Source organism: Rhinolophus sinicus, chromosome 1 (genome assembly GCF_057876585.1).
Source record: "Rhinolophus sinicus isolate RSI-liver-muscle chromosome 1, RSI-T2T, whole genome shotgun sequence".
Taxonomy (NCBI): Eukaryota; Metazoa; Chordata; class Mammalia; order Chiroptera; family Rhinolophidae; genus Rhinolophus; species Rhinolophus sinicus.
The window spans coordinates 1,948,659-1,972,060 of record NC_142501.1 but is presented as its reverse complement, the minus strand read 5'-3'; the positions used below and the strand labels follow the sequence as shown (position 1 = coordinate 1,972,060).

General features: G+C 56.2%; 1 protein-coding gene across 2 annotated transcripts in view; it reads left to right on the top strand.

Moving 5' to 3' along the window:
* Positions 1-23,402, top strand: part of SHANK3 (SH3 and multiple ankyrin repeat domains 3) — a 47,006-nt gene that overhangs the window by 1,655 nt on the left and 21,949 nt on the right. For both annotated transcript variants that reach the window (XM_074326677.2, XM_074326676.2), the window contains exons 3-17: positions 13-84; positions 1,770-1,878; positions 1,952-2,103; positions 2,204-2,371; positions 2,464-2,580; positions 2,830-2,907; positions 3,860-3,926; positions 9,260-9,548; positions 12,315-12,517; positions 13,524-13,637; positions 18,555-18,630; positions 18,853-18,935; positions 19,562-19,686; positions 19,791-19,923; positions 20,843-20,923. In XM_074326677.2, the coding sequence (XP_074182778.2) occupies positions 13-84; positions 1,770-1,878; positions 1,952-2,103; positions 2,204-2,371; positions 2,464-2,580; positions 2,830-2,907; positions 3,860-3,926; positions 9,260-9,548; positions 12,315-12,517; positions 13,524-13,637; positions 18,555-18,630; positions 18,853-18,935; positions 19,562-19,686; positions 19,791-19,923; positions 20,843-20,923 (1,867 nt within the window). The remainder of the gene's footprint in view (positions 1-12; positions 85-1,769; positions 1,879-1,951; positions 2,104-2,203; positions 2,372-2,463; positions 2,581-2,829; positions 2,908-3,859; positions 3,927-9,259; positions 9,549-12,314; positions 12,518-13,523; positions 13,638-18,554; positions 18,631-18,852; positions 18,936-19,561; positions 19,687-19,790; positions 19,924-20,842; positions 20,924-23,402) is intronic.

The window sequence follows — 23,402 nt, the reverse complement described above, 5'->3', positions numbered from 1 at the left end:
TTACCTGAGCAGTTTCGATACAAGAGGCGAGTTTACGCCCAGAACCTGATCGATGATAAGCAGTTTGCAAAGCTTCACACTAAGGTAAGGAGGTAGCCACAGGGAGGGACCCTAGAAGTTTCTTCCTTCCTGGTGGCCCACATTCCTCCACCTCAACCATGACTGGCTTTTGTGATGTCAAAACTGTCCTTTGAAAGCTCCTTTTAGAGGCACTGCCTCTGCTCCCAGAACCCCCCACCCCAGCTCGGGGCTGACCACAGCCCCTTCAACTTTGGCTCGGCCTGTTTTCTCTGTTGTCAGAGGCCCAGAGCGGGTGTTGGGTGGGGGCTGGAGGGCTGGGTGCCGACCCGGCACCGTGGCTGTGGGGTGGGTGGTCTGGTGATGGGTTCCAGTCAGATGAGACTCTTGCTGACCTCTCTGGTGGGCTTCATGGGGAGGGGGGGTCCGAGAGCATATCTTGGTGGGAGACAAGTGAACAGGTACATGATGTGGTCACTGGAGGAGCTGGGCAGGGGTGGGGAGAGCAAGGAGCCCGCACTTGGTGATCGCCCGCGCTGGGCACTTAGGACCAGACGTCTCATCAGTTTTCTCCTGGGAGGGACTGTTTTTATCCCATTTTGTAGACACTGAGTCCCAGAGAAGTTAAGTGACTTGCTCACAGCTGTGCAGCCAGGAAAGCTGGGATTGGACCCACATCTGTCTAACTCTGGGGCTCTGTGCCCAGGCACATGTGTGGGGTTACTGCAGGGCACTATTGTTAGGTGGGCCCGACCCCAAATGCTCTCTGGGGGGCACCTTGCTGCCTTCTCGGAACGTAGGAGGGGCAGGGTGGGTGCTATGATCCCTCCCCACAGGTGGACCCCCTGAGCTCCCCCCTCAGGCTCCTGTGGACCAGTGGACATTTGCTTGCTGGGCATTTCTCTGGAGTCTAGGAGAGGGTTCCGAGCACTCACCCCTGTGCCCCAGTGACCCCTCTGTGACCTTGGATCCTCCATGCCAGACTACTCTGCTGCCCCAGAGCACTGGTGGTCAGCAGACACAACTGTGGCTGGGCAGAGACTTGTGGAAAGGTTCCTCTCTCCCTCCACTTGCCCTGGTGTGACCCTGTCACCCTGGGTTCCTCCCATGGTTACCTCTCCTCCAAAGCTGTCCTCAGTGACCTACGGGACACTGGTGACTCTTGACCTTCAGTGAGTCTCACTTGTTTTTCGGATGAGTTTTACTATTTACCAAGCCCTGTGTTTCTGCTGCGTGGGCTCCAGTTGGCCCCTATCATCATACCGCCTACCATGGGTCCGGCTGAGGTCTCCCCTCGGTCGTCAGCCCTTCCTCCTACTTCATCATCCTCATCCACCTGAGGAGGCCACCTCCTGTGGAGTGGTTCCCATGGTGCCCTCTCCTATTCCTGGTGTGCTCTGAGTGTTTCTAGAAGGCCTGGGACCTCTGGCATCTGTAGCACCAGCAGGGGCTCAGTGAGGCTTTGCTGAGTCAATTAATGCATACGGGGCAGTTAAAAGCATGTCACAGATGGGGCCAGCTAGGGGTGGAGAAGGGCCCCTGGGGTGGGGGTCTGCCATGGGATGAGCTCGTAAGGAAGATGGGCCAGAGAAGGAACAGGCCATCTTGGGAGTGATGAGGATGCAGGGAAAGTTGGGACAGGGAGAGAAGCTGGGGCAGCAGATGCCCCAGAGGTGGCCCAGTCAGAGGTAGGTGACGGTCAGATGACAGTAGCTGTGATGTTGGCTGACCAGGGTGGCCTGGTGTTCTAGGCGACCCTGAAAAAGTTCATGGACTACGTCCAGCTGCACAGCACGGACAAGGTGGCCCGCCTGCTGGACAAGGGGCTGGACCCCAACTTCCACGATCCTGACTCAGGAGGTGAGCAGCACAGCAGGGAGGGGCGTGGCCCTGGAGTGGCTGGGCTGTAACCTTCTTCTGTCCCTGAACCCAGAGTGTCCTCTGAGCCTCGCGGCCCAGCTGGACAATGCAGCCGACCTGCTGAAGGCGCTGAGGAATGGTGGCGCTCACCTGGACTTCCGCACTCGTGACGGGCTCACCGCTGTGCACTGTGCCACACGCCAGCGTAACGCGGCAGCTTTGACGGTCAGTCCAGTGTGGGGGTCCAGGCCTGGAGGGGCACATGGCCCAGGATGGGGAAGAAGCCAGACCCAGCACGGACAGACACTGAGCTCCTAACCCTCAGACCCTGCTGGACCTGGGCGCTTCCCCCGACTATAAAGACAGCCGCGGCCTGACGCCCTTGTACCACAGCACCCTGGGGGGCGGGGACGCCCTCTGCTGTGAGCTTCTCCTGCACGACCATGCCCAGCTGGGGACCACTGATGAGAATGGCTGGCAGGAGATCCACCAGGTGGGCAGGGATCATGAGGTGGGGAGTCCTGCCTGTGTGTGGGGGAGCGGTTGGGCTTGTCCAGGGATCCAGCAGCCCTGCACCTCCCCCAGGCCTGCCGCTTTGGACACGTGCAGCACCTGGAGCACCTGCTGTTCTACGGGGCCGACATGGGGGCCCAGAACGCCTCGGGGAACACCGCCCTGCACATCTGCGCCCTCTACAACCAGGTGTGTGCACGCGTGTATGTCCTGTGCCCTGCAGTGAGCTATGGCCTTGTAAGCATCTGTGTGCACGTCTGTTCCCTGAACACACGTGTGTTCTAAACAGCCATGTGTGAACTGTGTGCACCTGGCCAGGTAGGCCCTGCACGTGTGCACCTGAGCAGCTCATCCTGTGCTGTGCATGTGTGGGTGTGCGTGCCCCCTATGTGTGCATGTGCTGTAACATCCTGACCCCCACTCCAACCCTCCCCACAGGAGAGCTGTGCTCGTGTCCTGCTTTTCCGTGGAGCCAACAAAGATGTCCGCAATTACAACAGCCAGACGGCCTTCCAGGTACAGGAGTGGCTTATAGGAACGGCAGCTGCTCCAGGGGCGTCTGTCCATCTGTGTCTGTGTGACTTGTCTTTTGCGGACCTGAGGCGATAGGGAAACTCATGTTAGGGTCTCCCTAGGGTGAGGTGGGGGATGGGTGGGCCAGCAGAGGTGGGCTTCCGGGGGTGTTCATTGAGGACAGTGATCTCATTCACTTCTAGGGAGAGAGGGGGCCTGCCCGGAGGGCTCTGGGGCCAGAGGAGAACAGGTGTGGGCCTGACCTTCCACAGACAGGTGGGGTACAGAGGCTGAACCGGGTGAGAGGGGTGGTCCCAGCCCCTGACTTAATTAGGTGACGTTTCTGAGCCTTTTCTCTGGGTGGGTTTGGTTCTCGGCACTGGCTTGACAAAGTGGACGGGTGTCCATGTGGCCTGGAGTTTGCAGGAGGAGTTGGAGACCAGGCCATGGGGATTTGGGACCAAGGAGGGAACTGGGACTCTGTGCTCAGTGGCAGCGAGGGCTTTGGAGGCCTCTGAGGTGATGTGCGGAGTGCAGGCCAGGCCACTGTGGAGGCGGCAGTGGAGGCCTGTCTAGAAGGGCCCTTTGGAAGACTAGACGCAGGGGCTCGGGAAGGGGAGAGGGACGGTGACAGGTGCAAGACAGCGCGGGGCCATGGCTGAGACAGGAGAGATGGTGTGTGTGGAGGGGCCGCTGAGAGAACAGGCCAGGTGACCCGTGGTGTGCCCGGCGTGTGCAGGACTGTCTCAGTTTTAGCTCTGAGAGTCTCATCTCCCAGGATACTCCTCAGTCCCGGGCATACCGGGCTGGCGGGTTAAACAGGGGCTTGGGTCTGAGCCTGGGGCCGCCAACCATGCATGGAAGACCCCACACAGGAGCCCGAGAAGGAGCTGCCAGGGGCCGAGGGGGCGGTGAATTTGCTGCAGCTGAGCCTCCCTCCTGGCCCCCACCACAGGTGGCCATCATCGCCGGGAACTTTGAGCTGGCGGAGGTCATCAAGACCCACAAAGACTCGGATGTTGGTGAGTTCCGCCCACTCCAGGTCTCTGCTGACTGTGGGTTTGTGGGGGTTGTCAGGGGCCTGACAGGTATAGGGCTTCAGGGGAGATGCTATGAGGGAGCCCCTGTGCCCTGAGCCTCTTTCTCCAGCTTTCGCTGCTAGCTGTGCTTGGATCTGTCGGTAGCCTGTCATGGACCCTACAGGTATGGGACGTGTTGAGGGAAGAGCCTGTGTAGAGTGGACAAAGTGTCAGGTCAAGGTCAAGGGCATGGTTAGGTTAGGGCTGTTGGTTGGGGCCAGTGCTGGGTTTAGGGATCAACTGAGGTTGAGAGGGTGCAGAAGTTAGGCTCCAGGTTTGTTCTCCCATTAGGTCATATAAAGGGTCAGCAGGGGCAGTGGATTTCAGCCACTGACCTTCAGCGTTTTACTCCAGCCTGGAACAAGAACTAGTTTATGGGGCCCATAGTGTGCCTCGGTCAGATGAGAGCATGTCAGTGTGCATGTCAGGACAACACAGTTGTGGGATGTGTATGGGAACAGGCCACTGCTGTCCTCGGGACCAGGGGCTCAGAGCTCTTGTGTGTGGTCCCAGAAGGAAAACCAGGACATGTAGTCTAGTCTCAACTCCCGGGCAGGCAGGAAGATGGGCACAGCTGTCACCTGTAGCCTCAAGGAGGTCCCCACCTAATCCCATGTCACTGGTGGGTGTGGGGTGTCTGGGGCTGCAGGAGTGGGTGGGCCTCCCCTTCTGGAAAGAGTACTTTCTGGCCTGAGGCCCGCCCTCCAGCCACCTGGCCACACGGGCTCCCTTCTCAGCCCCCTCCGTGTCCTGGTTGGCCCAGGTGTTTCTGCCCATGGCTCTCTCTGGAACGAGAGTCCCAGCCTCCCCTTTCTGTCATGAGTGCGGAATCTCCCACTTAAGAAAATTTAAAATGAGCGTGAGCAGCAAGCAGCGAGGGGTGGTCTCAGGTTAGGGTCCTTCTTATTCTGATGTGAGGTTACTATTGGGGCGGGGGTTGAGATTAAGGTCAAGTTCGTGTTTGAGGACCCTTCCTCTATAGAGTCTCCCTGAGCAGATCTCCCTCTAGTAAGACTGGGATCTGGGCCCCTGATGCCCCAAGCAGGGTCAGGGCACCATGATCATGGATGGGGCGTCCGAGGGCCTGAGCAGTTCCGGGCAGCTGGCGCTAAGTGAATGAGTGAGCTGATGACATGGTGTAGGGTTGGGGCCCTGGTTGGGCTGGGAGAGAACAGTGATGAGGTTTGAGCTTGAATTGGTGGCAAGAGTGAGGGCTCCATTCTGCTCAGGCTGGGTCGTGCTTGGAGGTGGTCATCAGCCTGGGGAACCTGGGCTTGTGGACGTGCGGGGCTCTCTGCTCTGCTGTGGTCGTCTAGCCATGGGAAAGTGTAGGGCCTCAGTTTCTCTTAAGTAAAACATGGTCTTTTACATTATTTGCATCCGCTTCTCACCTCTGGCCTCGTGTGGGATTTGGTTCTGTGGGTCTGGACTCTGGCAGGTGGCCTTGGTCCAGCCGATTGCAGGGAGAGGGCTTGTTTGTGACCCAGACTAAGAGGCAGGAAGGCCTCAGCTGCCTCTCATCTTGTGATGTGGACAGGTGCTCGGGGTGCACTCAGCTGGTGGGGGTTGGGCAGACGGTGGCTGAGCCAAGGTCCCACTGTGGTCACTACTCTGCTGGCCATGCACCTCACCTGCTCAGGTGTCACATATGCTCAGGTGATCTAGCCTGAGCTACATGGTAATGTGTTTACGAGTAATTCCTGTATGTCCTGTTATCTTAATTCACCTTCTCAACAACCCCCCACGAGTGACTGTTAGTCCATGTTTACGGAGGAGGAAACTGAGGCACGTGGGGGGTTAATGGCAGAGTCTATCCTCAGACCTAGGCCATCCAGGGGTCTGTCCTTATCATCCCCACCGCCCTGGGACTCACTCCAAAGACTCCCTCAGTGACAGACACACAGATTGCCATGTCCCACCTCAGCCTGAGGACCCTGGGTGGGGCCTGCACACAGGAGGAGCTGGGGGGAGCCTCTGCCCATCCACCCTCCTTTTTCTTCCTCACGGAAGGAACCCACCTGGAGGGGTCTGATAGGCTGGGATCTGTCACCCTCAGGGACAGGACACCCTGAAGCCCCCTGGCAGCCCCACTTGCACCCTCTAGAGTGATAGGCCTGAAGCAGGGCCCCTGGTGCCTCTGCTCTCTCACCAGTCGCCTTGGGCCACGTCGGGGCCCCCCTCCCTGACACACACTTTCAAGCACATGTTCTGTCCCTCAGTGCACTAGGGATGTTAATGTCATTTGAGTCACACAGGGATTGCGTTACTGTGGGACTCAGCAGGTCAGGAGCCTGGGTTCTGCGTTTGCACCGAGCCCCAGCACCTGGGGAGGCTGCTGGCCGGCGGCCCACGTTCCACCTAACAGGCGTCTAGAACAGGGCTTGGCAAACAGCCGTGGCCACGTCCAGCCTACAGCCAGCTTTTTCTGTTTTCAGTTGAGACTTTAAAATTGAGGATCTAAATTTCATGTGAAATGGAATTCATATAATGTAAAATTAACTATTTTAAATTGACTGATTCAGTGGTATTTAGTACATTCACAATGTTGTGCAGCCAACTCTATTGGATTCCAAAACGTTTTCGTCCCCTGAGAAGGAAGGCCTGTGCACATTAGGTGGTTATGCCACATTCCCTGTGTCAGCCCATCAGCCATTCACGTGCTTTCTGTCTGTGCGTTCCCCGAGCCCCGATACTTCATACAAATAGAATCACACACTGTGTGGCCCTTGGTGTCTGGCTTCTCTCACTCAGCTCACTCCAAGCTTGTCCAGATTGCAGGATATGTCACTGCGTCATTTTTTTTGCGGCTGAATAGTATTCTGTTGTTTGTATACGTGACATTTTCTTTGTGCACCCATCCTTTGATGGGCACTTGGGTTGTTTCTACCTTCTGGCCATTGTGATATTGCTGCTATGAACATATGTGAAATGTATTTATTTTGAATAGCTGTTTTCAATTATTTTGGGTATATACTTAGTAGTGGAATTGCTGGGTCACATTATAATTCTATTTTTAACTTTTTGAGGAACTGCCAAACTGTTTCCCACCATTTTATGTTCCCACCAGCGGTGTATGAGGGTTCCAAATTCTTTAAATCCTCACCAACACTTGTTCTGATCAGTTTTTAAAAAACTAGAGCTGTTACAGTCAGTGTGCGCTGGGATCTGATCGGGGTTCCGATTCCCATCTCCCTGGTGACTGATTATGTGAGCATCTGGTCATGTGCTTGTTGGCCACTCAGATGTCTGGAGAAATGTCACATCCTTTGCTCACGTTGTAATCACTCATGGAATGAGTTAAGAGTGTTCCTTCCTTTTCAGTATTTTGGAAGAGTTTGAGAAGGACTGGTGTTAATTCTACTTTAAATGTTTGGTAGAATTCATGAATAATGTGCTAGGATGCTGGACTTTGTTGGGGGATTTGTGATTACTGACCCAGTCTCTTTGCTTGTTGTAGGTCTGTTTTGATTTTCTGTTTTCTTTTTGAGTGAGTTTTGGAAATTTGTCCATCTCATCTAGCTTATCTGATTTGTTCGCATATGATTGTTCATAATATTCTCTCATGTTCCTTTTTAATTCTGTAAGATTGGTAGTAACACCCCTCATTTCATTTCTAATTTTAGTTATTTGTGTCCATCTTTGTTTTCCTTAATCTAGCTAGAGGTTTGTCAATTTTGGTGATATTTTCAAAGAAACAATTTTGGTTTCATTGATTCTCCCTGTATTTCTATTATCTATTTTTTTTTAAATCTCTGTCTAACCTTTATTATTTCCTTGCTTCTGCTAGCTTTGGGTTTGGTTTGCTTCTCTTTTTCTAGTTCTGTAAGATGTGTAATTAGGATATTGATTTGAGACCTCTATCCTTTTTAAACATAGGTGTTTATAGCTATAAATTTCCCTCTTAGTGTTGCTTTGGCCGCACCTCATAAGTTTTGGTGTGTTGGTTTTTGTTCTCATTTTCTCAAAGTGTTTTCTATTTTTCCTTGTGATTTCTATTTTGACATATTGGTTGTATAGGAGTGTGTTGTTTAATTTTTCACATATTTGTGAATTTTCCATTTTTATTCTGTACTTGATTTCTAGTTTCATTCCACTGTGATTGGAGAAGTTACTTTATATGATTTCAGTCTCTTACAATTTATTAAGACTTGTTTTTTGGTGTAGCATATGGTCTATCCTGGAAAATGTTCCATGTGCACTTGAGAAGAACATGTATTCTGCTACTGTTTTGTGGAGTGTATTCTCCCTCTCTCTGTATATATACCTGTTAGGTCTAATTGGTTCAAGTCTTCCTTGTCCTTATTGATCTTGTCTCTAGATGTTCTGTCCATTATTGAAAGTTGGGTTTTGAAGTCTTAAGTATTATTGTAGAACTGTCTATTCTTCTAAATGTGTCAATGTTTGTTTCATATTTTTGTTTGATAAGCTCTCTTCGATGCATATATGTTAGTAATTGTTAACTTACTTATGAACTGACACTTTTATCAATATATAATGTCCTTCTCTGTCTCTTGTAACACTTTTTGTCTTTAAGTCTATTTGTCTGATATTAATATAGCTACTTAGTTCTCTTCTGGTTGCTGTTTACATGAAATATCTTTCTTTATCCTTTTATTTTTAACCTACTTGTGTCTTTGGATCTTAAGTGATTCTTTTGTAAATAGTATATATAGTTGGATCGTGTTTTATAATCCCCATCTGCTTTTTAAATAAAGTTTTATTGGAACCCAGCCACACCTTTTGCTTATATATTGTTTGTGGCCCTTTTTGTGCTACAGCGGCAGTGGTGAGTCTTTGCAGCAGAGACTACATGGCTTACAAAGCCTGAAATAGCTACTGATTCTTTCCAGAAGTTTGCCAATCCCTGGTCTAGACAGTCTTTGACAGTCTCCCTGGTTATAGTCCACAGCAAATGGTCCCATGCAGCAGTAGTCTGGTGAGATTTGTCACCATATCTCCCAAATTTGTGGCCTGTTTGTTCTGTCTCCTGAAGCCTGTGAATGGGCAGTTCCAGGAGCAGATCTGAGCTTCCCCAGGACCTCAGTGTGGCAGACAGGACGAGTGGCTCTACCCCCGAATTTAGAGTGGAGCCAGTTTGGAATGTGACCTCCAATGCTGGCTTCACTCAGAGGGTGGCCAACTGTCCTGGTTTGCTTGGGACTAAGGCAGATTCTGGGACATAGGATTTTAGTTTTAAACTCTGGAAAGCCCAGGACAACCGGAACGAGTTGGTCACCCTGGCTGCCAAGAGTCTCATCTATGCCCCCCCCCCCCAGTACCATTCAGGGAAACCCCCACCTACGCAAAGCGGCGGCGGCTGGCTGGCCCCAGTGGCCTGGCCTCCCCTCGGCCCCTGCAGCGCTCAGCCAGCGACATCAACCTGAAGGGTGAGGTACAGCCGGCAGCTTCACCTGGGCCGTCGCTGCGAAGCCTCCCCCACCAGCTGCTGCTCCAGCGTCTGCAGGAGGAGAAAGACCGGGACCGGGACCGGGACCGGGAACGGGACGGTGACCAAGATAACGTCAGTGGACCTGCAGCAGGCTGGGGCAGCCAGAGCAAGATCAGGTAGGATGGAAGCCCTGGCCGGGTCCAGGAGGGTGGGGTGCCAGCACCCAAGCCAGGGGGAGCCAGCAGGAGAGGCAGGGAGAAGCCAAGTGCTGTCGGATGGGCTGAGGCTTGGGGTGGGGGGACTCCCAGGCCCCCAGATTGACCTCCCCGAGTGGAGAAGGGAAGAAGGTGACGTCCTGTGGGGCAGGGCAGGCTCTCCCACGTTGATCTCTGGTTGGAACTGGACTTGCTCTGAGGAGAGTGGGCAGCTGAGGGAGCGTGTTGGGAGGAGAGGATCGGTCAGACCCCTGGTTTAGACAGGTTCCTGTGGTGCCAGGGAGGAGGGTGACAGCTGGACTGATGCAGGGCTGTGCCACACGTGGCATGGGGTTAGGGAATGGAGCCTTCTGTCTGTGAGGGCTTGACCCCTACAGGTGAACCCCAGCACTGTCCTCAAAGGGGTGTCTTGGTCTTCCTCCTGCTCCTCTAGCAGCGGGCACTGTGGCTCTACTTTACTCCTTACCATGAGCACTGGGCCCCTGACAACCCAACCAGGGGCCTGTGAGAGACTTCGCATCCCCAGAACGTAGGGCAGGTTCCTGACCAGAGCGCCCCAGCCTTTGTGGGCTGTGCAGTGGGCGGTGGAAGTGTGGGCACTGGCTCTGCAGACAGATGGCTGGGTCCAGTGCAGACCTTGCCTCTGCTGACTGGCCTTGAGCAGGTCCGCTAACCACTCTACACCTGGGGTTCTCATCAGCAACGGGGGACTAATCCCACTGAAGCCGTTTCCTTCCGGAACCTGGGCAGGTGAGGGGGTCGCTATTGGGACCCCACCCTCAGCACAGGTCAGCCTACCTTGAGGGCAGGGGACGTTTCCTACAGTTTCTCCATTGCCACACAGAAGATGCCCAGGACACGTAGCATGAGAGTCACACAAACAGCCTGTTTGCATGAGGACAGCTGGGCTGTGTCATCTCACTTAGCCGTGACCCTGTAGGAGGCTGTACTCTGTTAACACCGCTTCACAGATGAGGGTCCTGACGCTCAGGTGGGGTGAGGACTTGTCCAAAGTCACAGGGCTTGGAAGCAGCGTAACTGGGCCCAAGCAGACCGGACTCCCCAACTTTCTAAGCCTGAGTGTTCAGCAGGAGCTTGGAAAAGCCATTCTGTCTTCTCCCATTGCCTCTGTCTTTCCGTTTCTGTGCCCAGACTCCAAGGCTGTCTGTCCTGCCCCAAATCACCCAATTCTCCCCAAAACTTTTCCATGTCCCTTGGATTTTTCTAAGGGTAGAGTGGTACCGTGGCGAAAAGAACAGACTTTGGGATGTTTTGGTTTTGCAGAGGGCTGCTCCTGAGATGGAGGTGTGTGGATGCCATGCTTCCATTTGTTTTGGATATTAATTCCCTTTTCAGCAAACACAAAACTAAGACCTGGTGTGTGTGGGGCTCTAGCTCACTGCTCTGTGGGGACAGCAGAATTATTATTTTTTTACAAACATTTAGTAGGTTCCTAGCATGTCAGATGTGGTGGAGGCTAACAGCAGTAGGTCCTAAAGGTCTCAGAAAGACATTGTCCGCTGGGGCACAGGGCTGACAGGTGGGCAGTGATCCAGGTAAGGGGCCTTCCTGTGAGTGGCCAGGAGGGGCTGAGGAAGTTTGGTGCACCTGGCAGGAGAGGGCCTCTGGAGGAGAGGTCACCTTTCGTCCAAGGAGACAGAGTGGCATTTGAGCTGCCATGGGGGACAGGTGGCCGGCTACGAGGGAGGTGCAGCCCCCTAGCGCCCCCTGTTGGCAGAGCCTGGCATGGAGCCTTAGCCCCCCAGGAGTGTGTTGGCCAAGTCCCCGCCAGCTATCGTGACAGCAGGGCAGAGAAAGGTGGGTGTGGAGTCCAGAGACAGTCTTGTGACTGGCGGGAGCAGGTGTTGGGGACAGCAGCATGCACAGCCCAGAGGAGGGAAAGGAAGGCACCAAATATGTGACTGAACTGTAGTCTAATTGTCAGTCCCAGAGAGCCTGGCTATTGGCTGAGAACGTGGAGCTGGTCGGCCTAGGTACTAGGGAGCCAGTGCAGGCTTTTGAGCAGGGCGAGGGGGAAGACCGAGGCCTCAGGTCAGGGAGCGGCCTGGGTTAGCTGGTCAGCACGGAGAGGTCATGGGCATCAGGGGCAGGTGTCCAAGGAGGAGAGGACGCAGGTCCCAAAGGGAATTCAGGGGCCCAGCACATGGCAGCAGTCAGGGTGTGAGGAGGCCAAGGACCGAGCAGGCGGGAACCTTCGCTACGCGGCTTTTCTGATGTCTGAAGCCCACCAGTCCCTGCCCAGCTCCCACCTGGCCGCCTGCCCCTCCCCCCTCCCCGTCCTCCTCTCTCCCCTCCCTCCCGCACCGCAGTCCCCTCACCGGTGGCCTCGCCCGTGTGGGGGCCGCGGCGGAGCGCGGGGGAGGGCCGGCGCCCGCAGAGGGAGGAGCCCGGCCGCGCAGGAGGCGGGGCGCGGGGCGGCCGCGGCATGGAGCGAGCCCGGCGCGCCCGGGAGCGCAGCCCCGCGGCCCCGGAGCCCTGAGCGGGCGCGGCTCGTGCGCTGGCGGGAGCGGGCCGGGCGCGGCGGCGCGGCCCATGGAGCGGCCCCGGGCCGGGCCCCCGGCGGGCGGGCGGGCGGCGGGCAGCGGGCAGGCGCTGCGGTGAGGCCGGCGGCGGGGCCGGGCCGCTCGCCATGGAGGCCCCGGGCGCCGGCTTCGCGTGCCCGCTGCCCCCCGGCATCGCGTCCGTCACCTACGTGTTCGTCTACAGCCCGAGCGGGCCCGGCGGCCCCGGCGGCCCCGGCCCAGCGCCCGGCCAGGGCCCCGCGGCCCCCGCGCCCCCTGTGCCGCCGCCCCGGGGCCCGAAGCGGAAACTTTACAGCGCCGTCCCCGGCCGCAAGTTCATCGCCGTGAAGGCGCACAACCCGCAGGGCGAGGGCGAGATCCCGCTGCACCGCGGCGAGGCCGTGAAGGGTGAGGGGGCGCGGGGCCCGGGGCGACCGCGGAGAGGCTAATGCCATTCTGGGGGTCCCTGTCAGTGTGGGTAACCCTGGGAACTCTGAGACACTGTGGTCATTATGGGATGCATCTGCCACTGGGGATTCCTTGTGTCACTGTGAAGGGCTCTGTGTCAGGGAGGGGTGTCTGTCTTTATGGGGTTCCTGTCAATTCTCTGTCATTATGAGTTCCCTGTGTCACCGTAGAGGTTCCTCTCATCATTGGGGTGTTTCTGTGTCATGGGGGCTGGTGTCACTGGGGTTCTGTGTGTTTGAAGGACCCTGTCCCATTACAGAGTTTCCTAGAATGAAGGGGTTCCTATGTCACTTCTGGGACTTCATTGGAAAACCTTGTGCTCTGTGGGGACCCTGTGCCAGTGTGGGTGATATCTGTGACAGTTATGTGGGTATCTGTGTATTACCAGGGCTTCTGTCACTGGGGCTTTCTCTGTTCTGGGGGGCTGCTGTGCCTCGACAGCCTCCTCATTATGTGGTTCTGTCATCACGGGGGTCCTGTCTTTGTGGGTGCCTAAGGGAGAAATAGTTGTGAGGGTCAGCTCTCCTTGTTTCATCTTGTGGCCTAATCACCTGGCCATAGCACAGTGACCCTGAGCTCTTGGCAGTGGCCCCTGGGGTGGGAGACTGAGGAAGGACTGGGTTGGTTTTCAGAGGTGGGAGGAGAGGGGTCACCTGTGAGAGCAGGAGCAGGACTGTGGCCCCTGCCTCTGCTTCCTGTCCCCCCTCGAGTGTGTCCATCTGTGTGTCTCTCTGTCCCCCACATGCCCATCCTGTGCTGTGCCCATCTGTTCATTTCTCTTCTATGTGGATCCCAAAATCTTTCCAGGGAAAAAGCCAGGAGGATGAGGGAAGGGAAGGGGAGGGGAAGGGAGGGAAAAACATAGAAGGGGGGGGGCAGAACCAGAGCCTGAGGTGGTGGTGGGGTCCCCACTGCCCTGACAGCCTGTCTGACTTCTGTCCCCCAGTGCTCAGCATTGGGGAGGGCGGTTTCTGGGAGGGAACCGTGAAGGGCCGCACAGGCTGGTTCCCGGCCGACTGCGTGGAGGAGGTGCAGATGAGACAGTACGACACGAGGCATGGTGAGTGACCCCACAATCCCTGGGCGGCTCTGTGGGGACACTGCCCCCCCTGCTCCCCTTGGGCTGCCTGGACCTCAAGACACGTGGATATTCAGAGAAAAGACTAGGGTAAACTCAAACACACATTCCAAGTGGCCGCAAACTTGCGTGCATGACACACGGCGCTTACACACCCTACACATACTTAGACACTTCACAGCAATGGGGACACGCGTGTATGGACGTGCATCTGTGATCACACACGTGCCTTCCAGTGGCCGTGCCCCCCACATAGTCCTCATAGAAATACTGGGTGATTGGAGCGTGTGATTCCGGCATGGCTGGCAGACAAGTAAAGAGGTCACTATGAGAAAAGAGGCGTCTTTCCAAAGTGGACAGATTGTCCAAGTGGGCAGTGCAGGGAGGCCTGGGTCAGCCAAGAGGAAATGAGGCCAGTTGGGCCTGGAGGGGCAGGATAGTCTGAGGGCAGCAGGTGGGGGTGGACTTGGCATCCAGGAGGGACCCCTCTGGGTGTTGGGATCTGAGGTGATCCTGCCAGTGGAAAGGAGTGGCCAGTCCTTTTAAGGCCAGCTGCATGTCTGGGGCACACCCTTGCAATGAACACTAGGGGCTAGGAGGCACCCAGACACACGAGCATCACTTCTGGGCCAGAATGCTGGTGGGACGAGGGAGCCCCCTCCTTAGTGGTAGTCACCAGTGGCATCTCTGGACCAAGGTTGCGCTGTCCGTCCCTGTGCACAGAGCTTGGGCCTAGGCTCACGGTGTTCCCTTAAGCTGGGTTGAGAGTTTCCTAAAGGGGGCCCACCCCTGTGTGGCCTGGACCCCTGCCCTGTGTGGAGCGTGGCGGAGGGGTCCTCCAGATCTGTGGAGTTGGGAGTAGGCTCTGTGCTCCCCCAGGTGTGCAGTGAAGGTTCTGGTTTGAGAACTGGATGTCTGTAGGGGCACTTGGACCCGAGTCTGAGGCTGGGGAGGGTGGGAGGGAGGTCTGGACTGGAATCAGAGTTTGAGAATAGCAGGTGTTAAGTGTTTGACATGGGCTGGTCCCTGCCTAGGGAGCCGGGATCACAGAGGCTGCCTCTGCCTAGGGAGGGACAGGCATGCACAGTGGTTACAGCAGACGCGCTTGTATGTGGTGGTCATGGAGGCGTGCGAATGTGAGCCCCGGGCTGCCCAAGGAGGCAGAGAGGGCTTCAAAGCAGAGGCGTCTGAGCTGAGCCTGATTGGGTCACTAGGAGCCCTCCAGCGCCCAGTGCCCAGCTGGGGGCACAGCCGTTTGCTGGGGTGTGACTGTTTTCTCTCTGTGTGCCCAGCAGGCCAGGCACCTGGTGTGGTTTTAAGCACTTCACATGTCGGAATGCACTCCCCTCAGCAGGTCCGGCAGGGATTGATGCTGGTCCATTTCTAGGAGGGCAGGTCCCATGGCCCAAGGGGTAGAGTCTTGCTTGTGATGTCAGCAGTGGCTGCAGAGTCTGTGCTGTGGCCGCCAGTTCATGTCCTCTGCATGAGTGAGCCCATGTGTGCAGTGAGGGTGGCAGGGCTGAGCCAGAGCATGAGGTGGGTCTGGTGGCCATGGGTACGGAGAGGATGGTGGCACGGAAGTTTGTGAGTGTCTGAGGACATGGGGATGCTGTGCTGAGTTCCAGGTTGGTGTGAAGGCCCAGGCAGGGCAGAGTGAGTAGGTGCAGGGGGCCAGCAGGGGAGGGCTCAGGCATGGAGAGGGGGATGCAGGGTAACCTGGGGAAGGGGCTGTAGGCCTCCGGGCAATTGCAGGGCTCCTAGATGGGGGTGGCTCTGGGGTTTGTCGCCTGAGACAGTGTCAGAAGGTACCTGGGTAGAAAGGAACATTTCATGGGTGGAGACTGCCTGCTGGGAAGGGGCAGGAGTCACCTCTGTCCTCGGCTGCAGGCCGGGCCTGCCATCTATTCTGAGCAGAGTCTGAGAGCTGGGACCCAGGGCCTGACTTCTGCCAGAGGCCAGAGGGCAGCCTAGGAATGGGAACTGGCTTCCAACAGGCCCAGATCCAAAGAAAGATCTGTTTCTGAGACTGGAGTGGGGACAGAGGGACTTAGAGGCCAAGGAAGGGACACTGTGCCAGCACATGTGGGCAAAGCTGATGCCCAGGGTCAGCACAGAGCGTGCCTCCCACAGCCTGTCTGGAGCATGAGAGGCGAAGGGGCAGCTGCCAGCAGAGAGGGTTGAGCTGTGAGGGGAGGACCTGTGAGGCGGAGCCGTGAACATTCTGGAGGCTGGTTTGTGGGGCCCTGGGAAGCTGCGGCTGTAGCAGCGTCCTTCCCCCCCCTTCCTCCTTTCCTCCCTCCCTCCCTCTGTCTCTTTCCAGTACTTGGGGGTCATGCTGTGTGTTTTTACTTCAGCTGACTTTTATGTGTCTGATTAATGAAACTGGAAAATGAATTTGTGTTATGTAATAAATACAATTTGTTTGGTCGACAAAATCTAAAAATGGGCTGCTAGAACTGTGGAGTTGCGGGGTCACTGTGCAGGCAGGTGCCGGGAACATTTCTGGAGTTGGTCCACGTGAAGAATGGCATGCTGGAGGCAGGAGGAGTCTGCTGCCTGACCTGTGCGGTGCTGAGGACTGGCCTATTCTGGCCTTGGGTGGCAGGAGATGGGCGTGTTGCAGAGGGTCTCGGTCACCATGGGCCGTGTATGGGAAGAGGACAGAAGAGCACAGAGGGACGCTGGGAGGATTCCCAGGTGATGGAATTACAGCCCATCAGAACCTAGGCAACCCTCCAAGGTGAATTTTCCTACTCTAAGCAGAGGCTCAAAAGGGACTGTTGACTTACTGAGACTCACACAAGTTTATTGGCAGGGTCTTGAAATCCAGACCAGTACTTTTCCTGACATTGGTGTCTCCTGATATTCTAAGAGCAATTTCTTCTTTCCACCCAGCCACTGTTCCATCTACTCTTATACCCATCCATCGTTTGACTCACCTACCATCCCACCATCCATCCATCCACCCATATGTTCCCCATCCATACACCCATCCATCCACTTGTCTATCCATCCAGCCACCATCCATCCATCCCCCCTCTCATCCAGCCATCCATCCAGCCATCCATCCACCCACCCATCTACCCATCCACCTACCCATCCATCCACCCACCCAGCCACCCATCTTTCCACCCACCCACACGTTCACCCATCTACCCACCCACACATGCACCCACCCACCCACCCACCCACCCACCCACCATCCATCCATCCATCCAGCCATCCATCCAGCCATCCATCCACCCACCCACCCACCCACCCACCATCCATCCATCCCCCCCCATCCAGCCATCCATCCAGCCAGCCATCCACCCACCCACATACCCACCCACGCATTCACTCATCCATCTGCCCACCCACCCATGTCCATCAAACCACTCAGTCTTATCCCTCTGTTTACCCATCTACTACCCTTTGGCCCCTGCTCTCTTTCCCTCCATCTGTCTATCTCATTTCATCCATCTTTCATGTATCTACCCGTCCACCACTCACCCAGCCAGTTGTCCACCCATCTGTCTGTCCAGTTAGCATTTGGACTATCATGTGCTAGATGCAGTGCTCGGTGCTAGGATCACAGAAATAAGTGAGATATGGTCCTTACCCACAGGGAGCTCACAGGTCATCAGAAGTTATAGGTTCTGTTTGATCTCGTTTCCTCCCACTCGGCCTCGCTCCCTCTGCTCCAGCTGGGCAAACTGCTCACTGTCCCCCAAATACCCCAAGCTGACACCTGCGTGTGTGCTTTGTCCTGAGCTCCCCGCTCCCAGGAAGCCCTTCACCCACATGACCCATGGCTGCTCACTCACGGCTATGCCTTTGTTCAACTCTGTCTTCCTGGGGAGGCTTCATGTGACCCCTAGGACTGTAAACTTCTCTGTACCCCTGGCCTGCCTTTTCCCAGCACCAGCATTTGACAGGTTAGGTGGGTACCTGTTTCTTGTCTATATTCGTTCTCTGTTTGAATAGATTGTAAACGCCATGGGGTCGGTCGGGGTTTTCTTCTGTTCTCTGCTGGATTCTCAGAGCCAAAAATAAACAATGCCTGGTGTGTAGTAGGAGCTCAATAAATACTTGTCGAATGAATAAATCTTGAGAAATGCTAACATGATAGCAAATGAGGGAGGAGCTGAGGGATGAAATGTGAGGTGATAGGAGCCATCTCGGGATCTCTTGAGGTCCTGGAGAACCAGAGAAGTGAGTGTGGGCAGTCAGGGCAATGGCTGGAGGTGTGGATTAGAACCTGCAGGCTTGTAGGTGAGGCCAGCGGTGGGACAGCAGGCACACAGCTGGCCAGCTCTGCGGTGGCAGTGAGGGGATTTGAGATCAGATGGGACTATGGGATGCAGTGACATCAGGGAAGGGGACCCAGCCCCCATACCTGGACCCCCTGCGCACTCAGAGGCAGGGTCTGGAGCAGGAGACCATCAGTGGGCCGTTGTGAGGGGTTCAGCGAAAACACAATGCCACCTCCATGCCAGTGTGCACGGGTATATAGTGTGACACGGGCACAGGACTGGTCACACACAGGCACGTGTGAGCACAGAACTTCTACACAACTGGGGGCCACACACACATGCATGTACATGTCTTCTTTGCTCGTGGCGCTGGGGCTTCTGGCTCTCTGTGGATGGCCCTGGCCTTGTCCAGTCTGCCCTGTGCATCGAACAGAGGTGAGCCACAGCCCCTGCCCCGTCCTGGACCCTGACCCCCAGAGGCCAGAACATCCCATGTGGTCCCCTCAGCCCTCTTACCGTAGGACCTCTGAGCCCAGGACCCCATTCATGTGGCACAACCAGGCCAGGAGTGTGTTTGTGGGCAGAGCTGGTGACCAGTATGGTAAGGGGCACTTTAGGCCACTTGGAGGACATGACCCTCCACTAGCAACTGCACTCCCCTCAGAAACCCGGGAGGACCGGACAAAGCGACTTTTCCGCCATTACACGGTGGGCTCCTATGACAGCCTCACCTCACACAGGTACTGGTGGGCAGGTGGGCATGCATGGGAATGTCAGACGTGGAGGGAGGCCTGGGGGTGAAGAGGTCAGAGGGTGGAGGGGTGGTCCAGGTCAATCCAAGGGCAACTCCCTGGGGTGGGAACTGCCTGTGGGATCCTGTGTGGGGCACACATGGCTGTCAGCCTGGCCAGCCATGCTTCCCGGCAGGTTTCTCCTCACCCCTCCCTGCTTTCCTCTGTCAGCGATTATGTCATTGACGACAAGGTGGCTGTCCTGCAGAAACGGGACCACGAGGGCTTTGGTTTCGTGCTCCGGGGGGCCAAAGGTAATGAAGGGTTCGGGGGCAGCGTGAGTGTGTGGGGCTGGGATGTCAAATTGACAGGAAAACTGCTCCAGCGTCTTCTTTGTCTTGCCTCTGCTCTGCCCCTCCGCTCTCCTCCTCGCCTCACCCCTGCCCCCCGCCTCACCCCTGCCCCTGCTTCTCCCCAGGCCCCTGCCTTGCCTGTGTCCCTGGCATGGACCTCCCCCCGTCTCCCCCTGCCCCTGCTTCGCCCCTGCCTGTCTGCCTCACACTTCTGCTGGCACTTCTCCTTGCCCCACCATTCCTTGCCCTTCTGCTGTATCCTTGGTCTGGAATGTCTCCATACAAGGCAGTGATTCTTTCTCCTTATAGATTTCTAGGATCTCTACTGAGTGTGCCTCACTGAGGGAGGGCCTCACTGGGTGGGGGGCCTTTGGTGGGGGGAGCGGGGAGTTTCTCCAGGATATGTCCCAGATTCCCGGGCTGTCTCTTCTTGAGCCCCCGCCTGCTGCTCCCAGCTGCAGGTCACTTTGCTCCAGTTGTCGTCTGTTCAGCATGTAAACTACTTGTGGGTGGTTGCTGCGTGGCAGCCGCCTGCACCTGGACACGGTGGTGAAGCACCTCCCTAACTGCCGCCCCCCACCCCGCAGCAGAGACCCCCATCGAGGAGTTCACGCCCACGCCGGCCTTCCCCGCGCTCCAGTACCTGGAGTCTGTGGACGTGGAGGGTGTGGCCTGGAGGGCCGGGCTGCGCACGGGAGACTTCCTCATCGAGGTGAGGCTCCTCCTCACCTGTGCGGCCAGGTGGGGTGCTCTCCTCTGGCCTGAGGAGGACACACCTGGACCGCCTCTCCCCACCTACCTGTCTGTCTGTCCCAGGTGAACGGGGTGAACGTGGTGAAGGTTGGCCACAAGCAGGTGGTGGCGCTGATCCGCCAGGGTGGGAACCGTCTTGTCATGAAGGTTGTGTCGGTGACAAGGAAGCCGGAAGAAGATGGGGCTCGGCGTAGAGGTGAGGGGTCAGGCTTCAGACCTCTGTGCCCTCTGGCTCCTGACCTTAGACCTTTGACCCCAGGCCAATGTTCCTCTGCCCACCCCCTGACCCCAAACCCCAGACAGCTGACATCAGATGCCTGAACCTAGGCGAACGCCCTGTCGGCCTGGTGCCTTTCCAAACCCTGATGGACTGCTGACCCCGGCCCCCAGCCTCTGACCCCTGACCCCAGGTTGGCCCTCCTCAGATCCCCACTCCCTCCTTCCTGGTGTTCCCCTAGCCCCTGGTGTGGCAGAGCCCTCCTTCCCTGCACTGCCAGCAGCTGCCTGGAGGCCGGGGTTGCCATAGCAACTGTGAGGTTGACGCTGCCTTCCGCTTATTGTCGGAGGGAAGGGGGAGGCGGCACCTGAGGGAACAGGAAGAGCGTCTTCTCCCCGCGATGTCTCGGCTCTGCCTGGACTCAGGAGGCTTTGCCGGCCCCGCCCGCCCAGGCCGGGTCTTGGCTGACCACACCCTGGTTCCCTGAGGGGCAGTGGCCTCCAGGGCCTGGGGGGAGCCCTGGAGCAGCAAGAGCCCAGCCTGCCTGGAGACCCCTCCCAGCCCCCACCCCATGGCTCTGGTGCCCTTTGCTCAGCCTCTGGAGCCTACAGGGTGGGCACTCAGGCTGGAGCTGGCCAGCACCGGGACCCCTACTGGGGCTCTTGACCACCTGCTACGGCCTCGACTGGCCAACCTGGCCCTCCGCACCCCTGAGCTCCCAGCGCCATGAAGAAGTTTGCATCCAGTCGCAGCCTGAACAAGATCCTGGCGCAGTGCGACTCGTCCTCGCGGGAGTACGAGGAGATCCAGGCGGTTGAGCGCAAGTGGCACCTGCAGCTGGCCGCACCGCGCTGCCCCCTGCTGGACAGGAGGTCCAAGGCCTCCCTCTTCTTTGCAGCCCCGCAGCCCCCCAAGAGGGCCCCCAGCACCACGCTGACCCTGCGCTCCAAGTCCATGACGGCCGAGCTCGAGGAACTGGGTGAGCTGCGGGGGAGGGCGGCGGGCACACAGCCGGGGTGGGAGGCCAGGCACAGTGAGCTGGCGCCAAAGCCAGGCCGAGTCGGGAGGAAGGACGGACAGACAGACGTATGATAGGTCCCAGGTAAATGGGTGGGTGCTGGAGTGTGGGAGGAGGGTTGGGTGTCTGTGGGGTGAGGAGGCAGACGACATGTGGGTGGCGTGAGGGTCAAGGGGCAGGAGATGGACTGTGAGACAATCAGGACTGATGGACAGGGCCTCGCCCACCCGTGTCTGCATGCGAGTGCACGTGCTGCCCGTGGCTCTCCAGTCTGACTTCACGCCTTCATTTCACCCAAGTAAGGAAAGAGCAGGAGGAGGACCCTGGGCCCTGCGCGACACTGGCTGTGTCATTTGGCATTTGCTTTACTCTCTCAGCACCTGCTTGCTCATGGTCAAGCAGGTGGTCATAGTGGGCTGATGACCCCTTAGGGCCCTGTGAGTGTCACTGGCACAGGGATGGGACAGGCCCTCGTGAGCTGCAGCAGGCACACGAGTGTGTCAGGCTTTGACAGGCACGTGTGGGCGCAGCCCCAGCGACTAACAGTAGCCTCATCGGGCGTGTCTCCATATACGTGACTGTTAATAGCCCAATCGTAGGTATGTGCAGGTATACATGACATGTCCTGACATATGCGACCATGAGCATGTCCCGATACACATGACTGTTCATGTGCTCTGTCCTTCTATACTTCAAACCCAATCCTAGTCCCAGACTTTGCTCTGCTTCAGCCATAGAAGGGAGGCTGACACCAGTCCTCGGCTGAGCTCTGACCTAGTCCTGGCCACAGGAAGGCCCTGATCCTGGCTCCAGACTGAGCCACAACACAGCTATAGGAAGAATCCCTACCTGCCCCCTACAATTATTCCTGAACTTACTCATGGACCTAGCCCTGGCCCTGGTCCTTGGCTGAGCCCTGACCTTGTCCTGGCCACAGGCTGAGCCTCCCCTCTTTCAAGCAGGTATGCCTGACTGCACTTTTGTTTAATGTGGAGGACAGCTACCAACATTAACCGGGCTGACATGGGCAGGATTTTCTACTGAATAGAATAAAAATTTAAAAACTTATCACCAACTCCAAACAAAGGAAGAGGAATTCCCCAGGTTTCAAAAATGAGAGAAATCAGAGCCAAGAGAGTGAGAGGAAGCTGGTGCTTCCGTAGTCCAGGACAGGATCTCGAGTCTACGGACTGGGTGTTGGGGTTCTGATGCCCCATAAAGCCGAGAGATGTGATTGTGGACCCATGAGAGGTGAGAGCTAGAGCCAAGCTCAAGAAGTGGAGTTCGCATCAATAGAACCGGAAATCATAAGAGAATATGAAAAAGACAAAATAAGGTGCTTAAATACGAAATCTAAGAAAGAACTCATAAGGAAAGAACAGGACAAAGCCCCCCCCCCCAAAAAAAAAAGAAAAAAAAAAAGTAAAGGCTAATTTTAAATGGATCCCTAAAGAATTGTTACTGAAACAACAAAAGGTGAAAAGGTGTAGCCACTGAAGTTAAAAAATGTGTGTGTGTCTGGGATAAATAGGATTCCTCCGCTGCGGTGGGACTGGTTGTTCCACAGAACCAGCGGTGAAAAATAGGACTTAGAAGACAAATGTGCGGAGATTACTCAAAACACAGCAGAGAAAGATAAGGAGATGCAAAAGAGCAAATTGCCAATAAGGGGTCTGGAGGACAAGTGAAAAACCCCAGCCTAATGGTAGTCCCAGAGGGGAAGGATTAAAAGGTTGGGGAAGAGGTGAGGTTTGAAGAGGAAATGGTTAAGAATTTACTGAAAAGGATGTGAGGCTCCAGTGTGAAGAAGGGTAAGTCCCAAGGGAGAAAATAAAAAACGAATTTACATCTGGAATTGTCACAGTAAAACTTCACAACATTGTAGACAAAAAGAAATCTTAATTGCCCGCAAAAGCTGGATGACTTAGGATGGTTAGGCGGACAGCAGACTTGCCACAAGGACAGTAGATCCTAGAAGACAGTGGAACAATGACTGCAAAGACTGATGTGAAAATGCTCCTCCACCTGGTGGGGAATTCTGCACGTAGCTAAGCCCACTCATTCACAAGTGAGGCAGAGAAGCTAGCACACTTCAGGCCCCAGGATCACAGGGGTCTAAGGCTTGTCACTGAGAGCTGATGCATCACTCTGATTGATGCCCCCATACCACTAGGCAGCTGGGTCTGGTGGGTGAGTCCCAGGAGTCTCCTTCCAGAGGCTATCATATAGCCACGCTCAGAAAGGACGAAGAGGGGCTTGGGCAGCCTGGGTGTGTAATCCAGGGACCCAGGGCCTCTGGGCTGCTGCTGTCTGAAGAAAGCAGTGAGCAGCTGAGCCTCCTTCCTATCTGCCCCCTGTCGGGTGTTCCCTCTGCTGCCGCATGACTCTCGTCTTCCAGGGGGCTCAGTCTTGCAGCTCAGGTCAGCATCATCCTCACCGG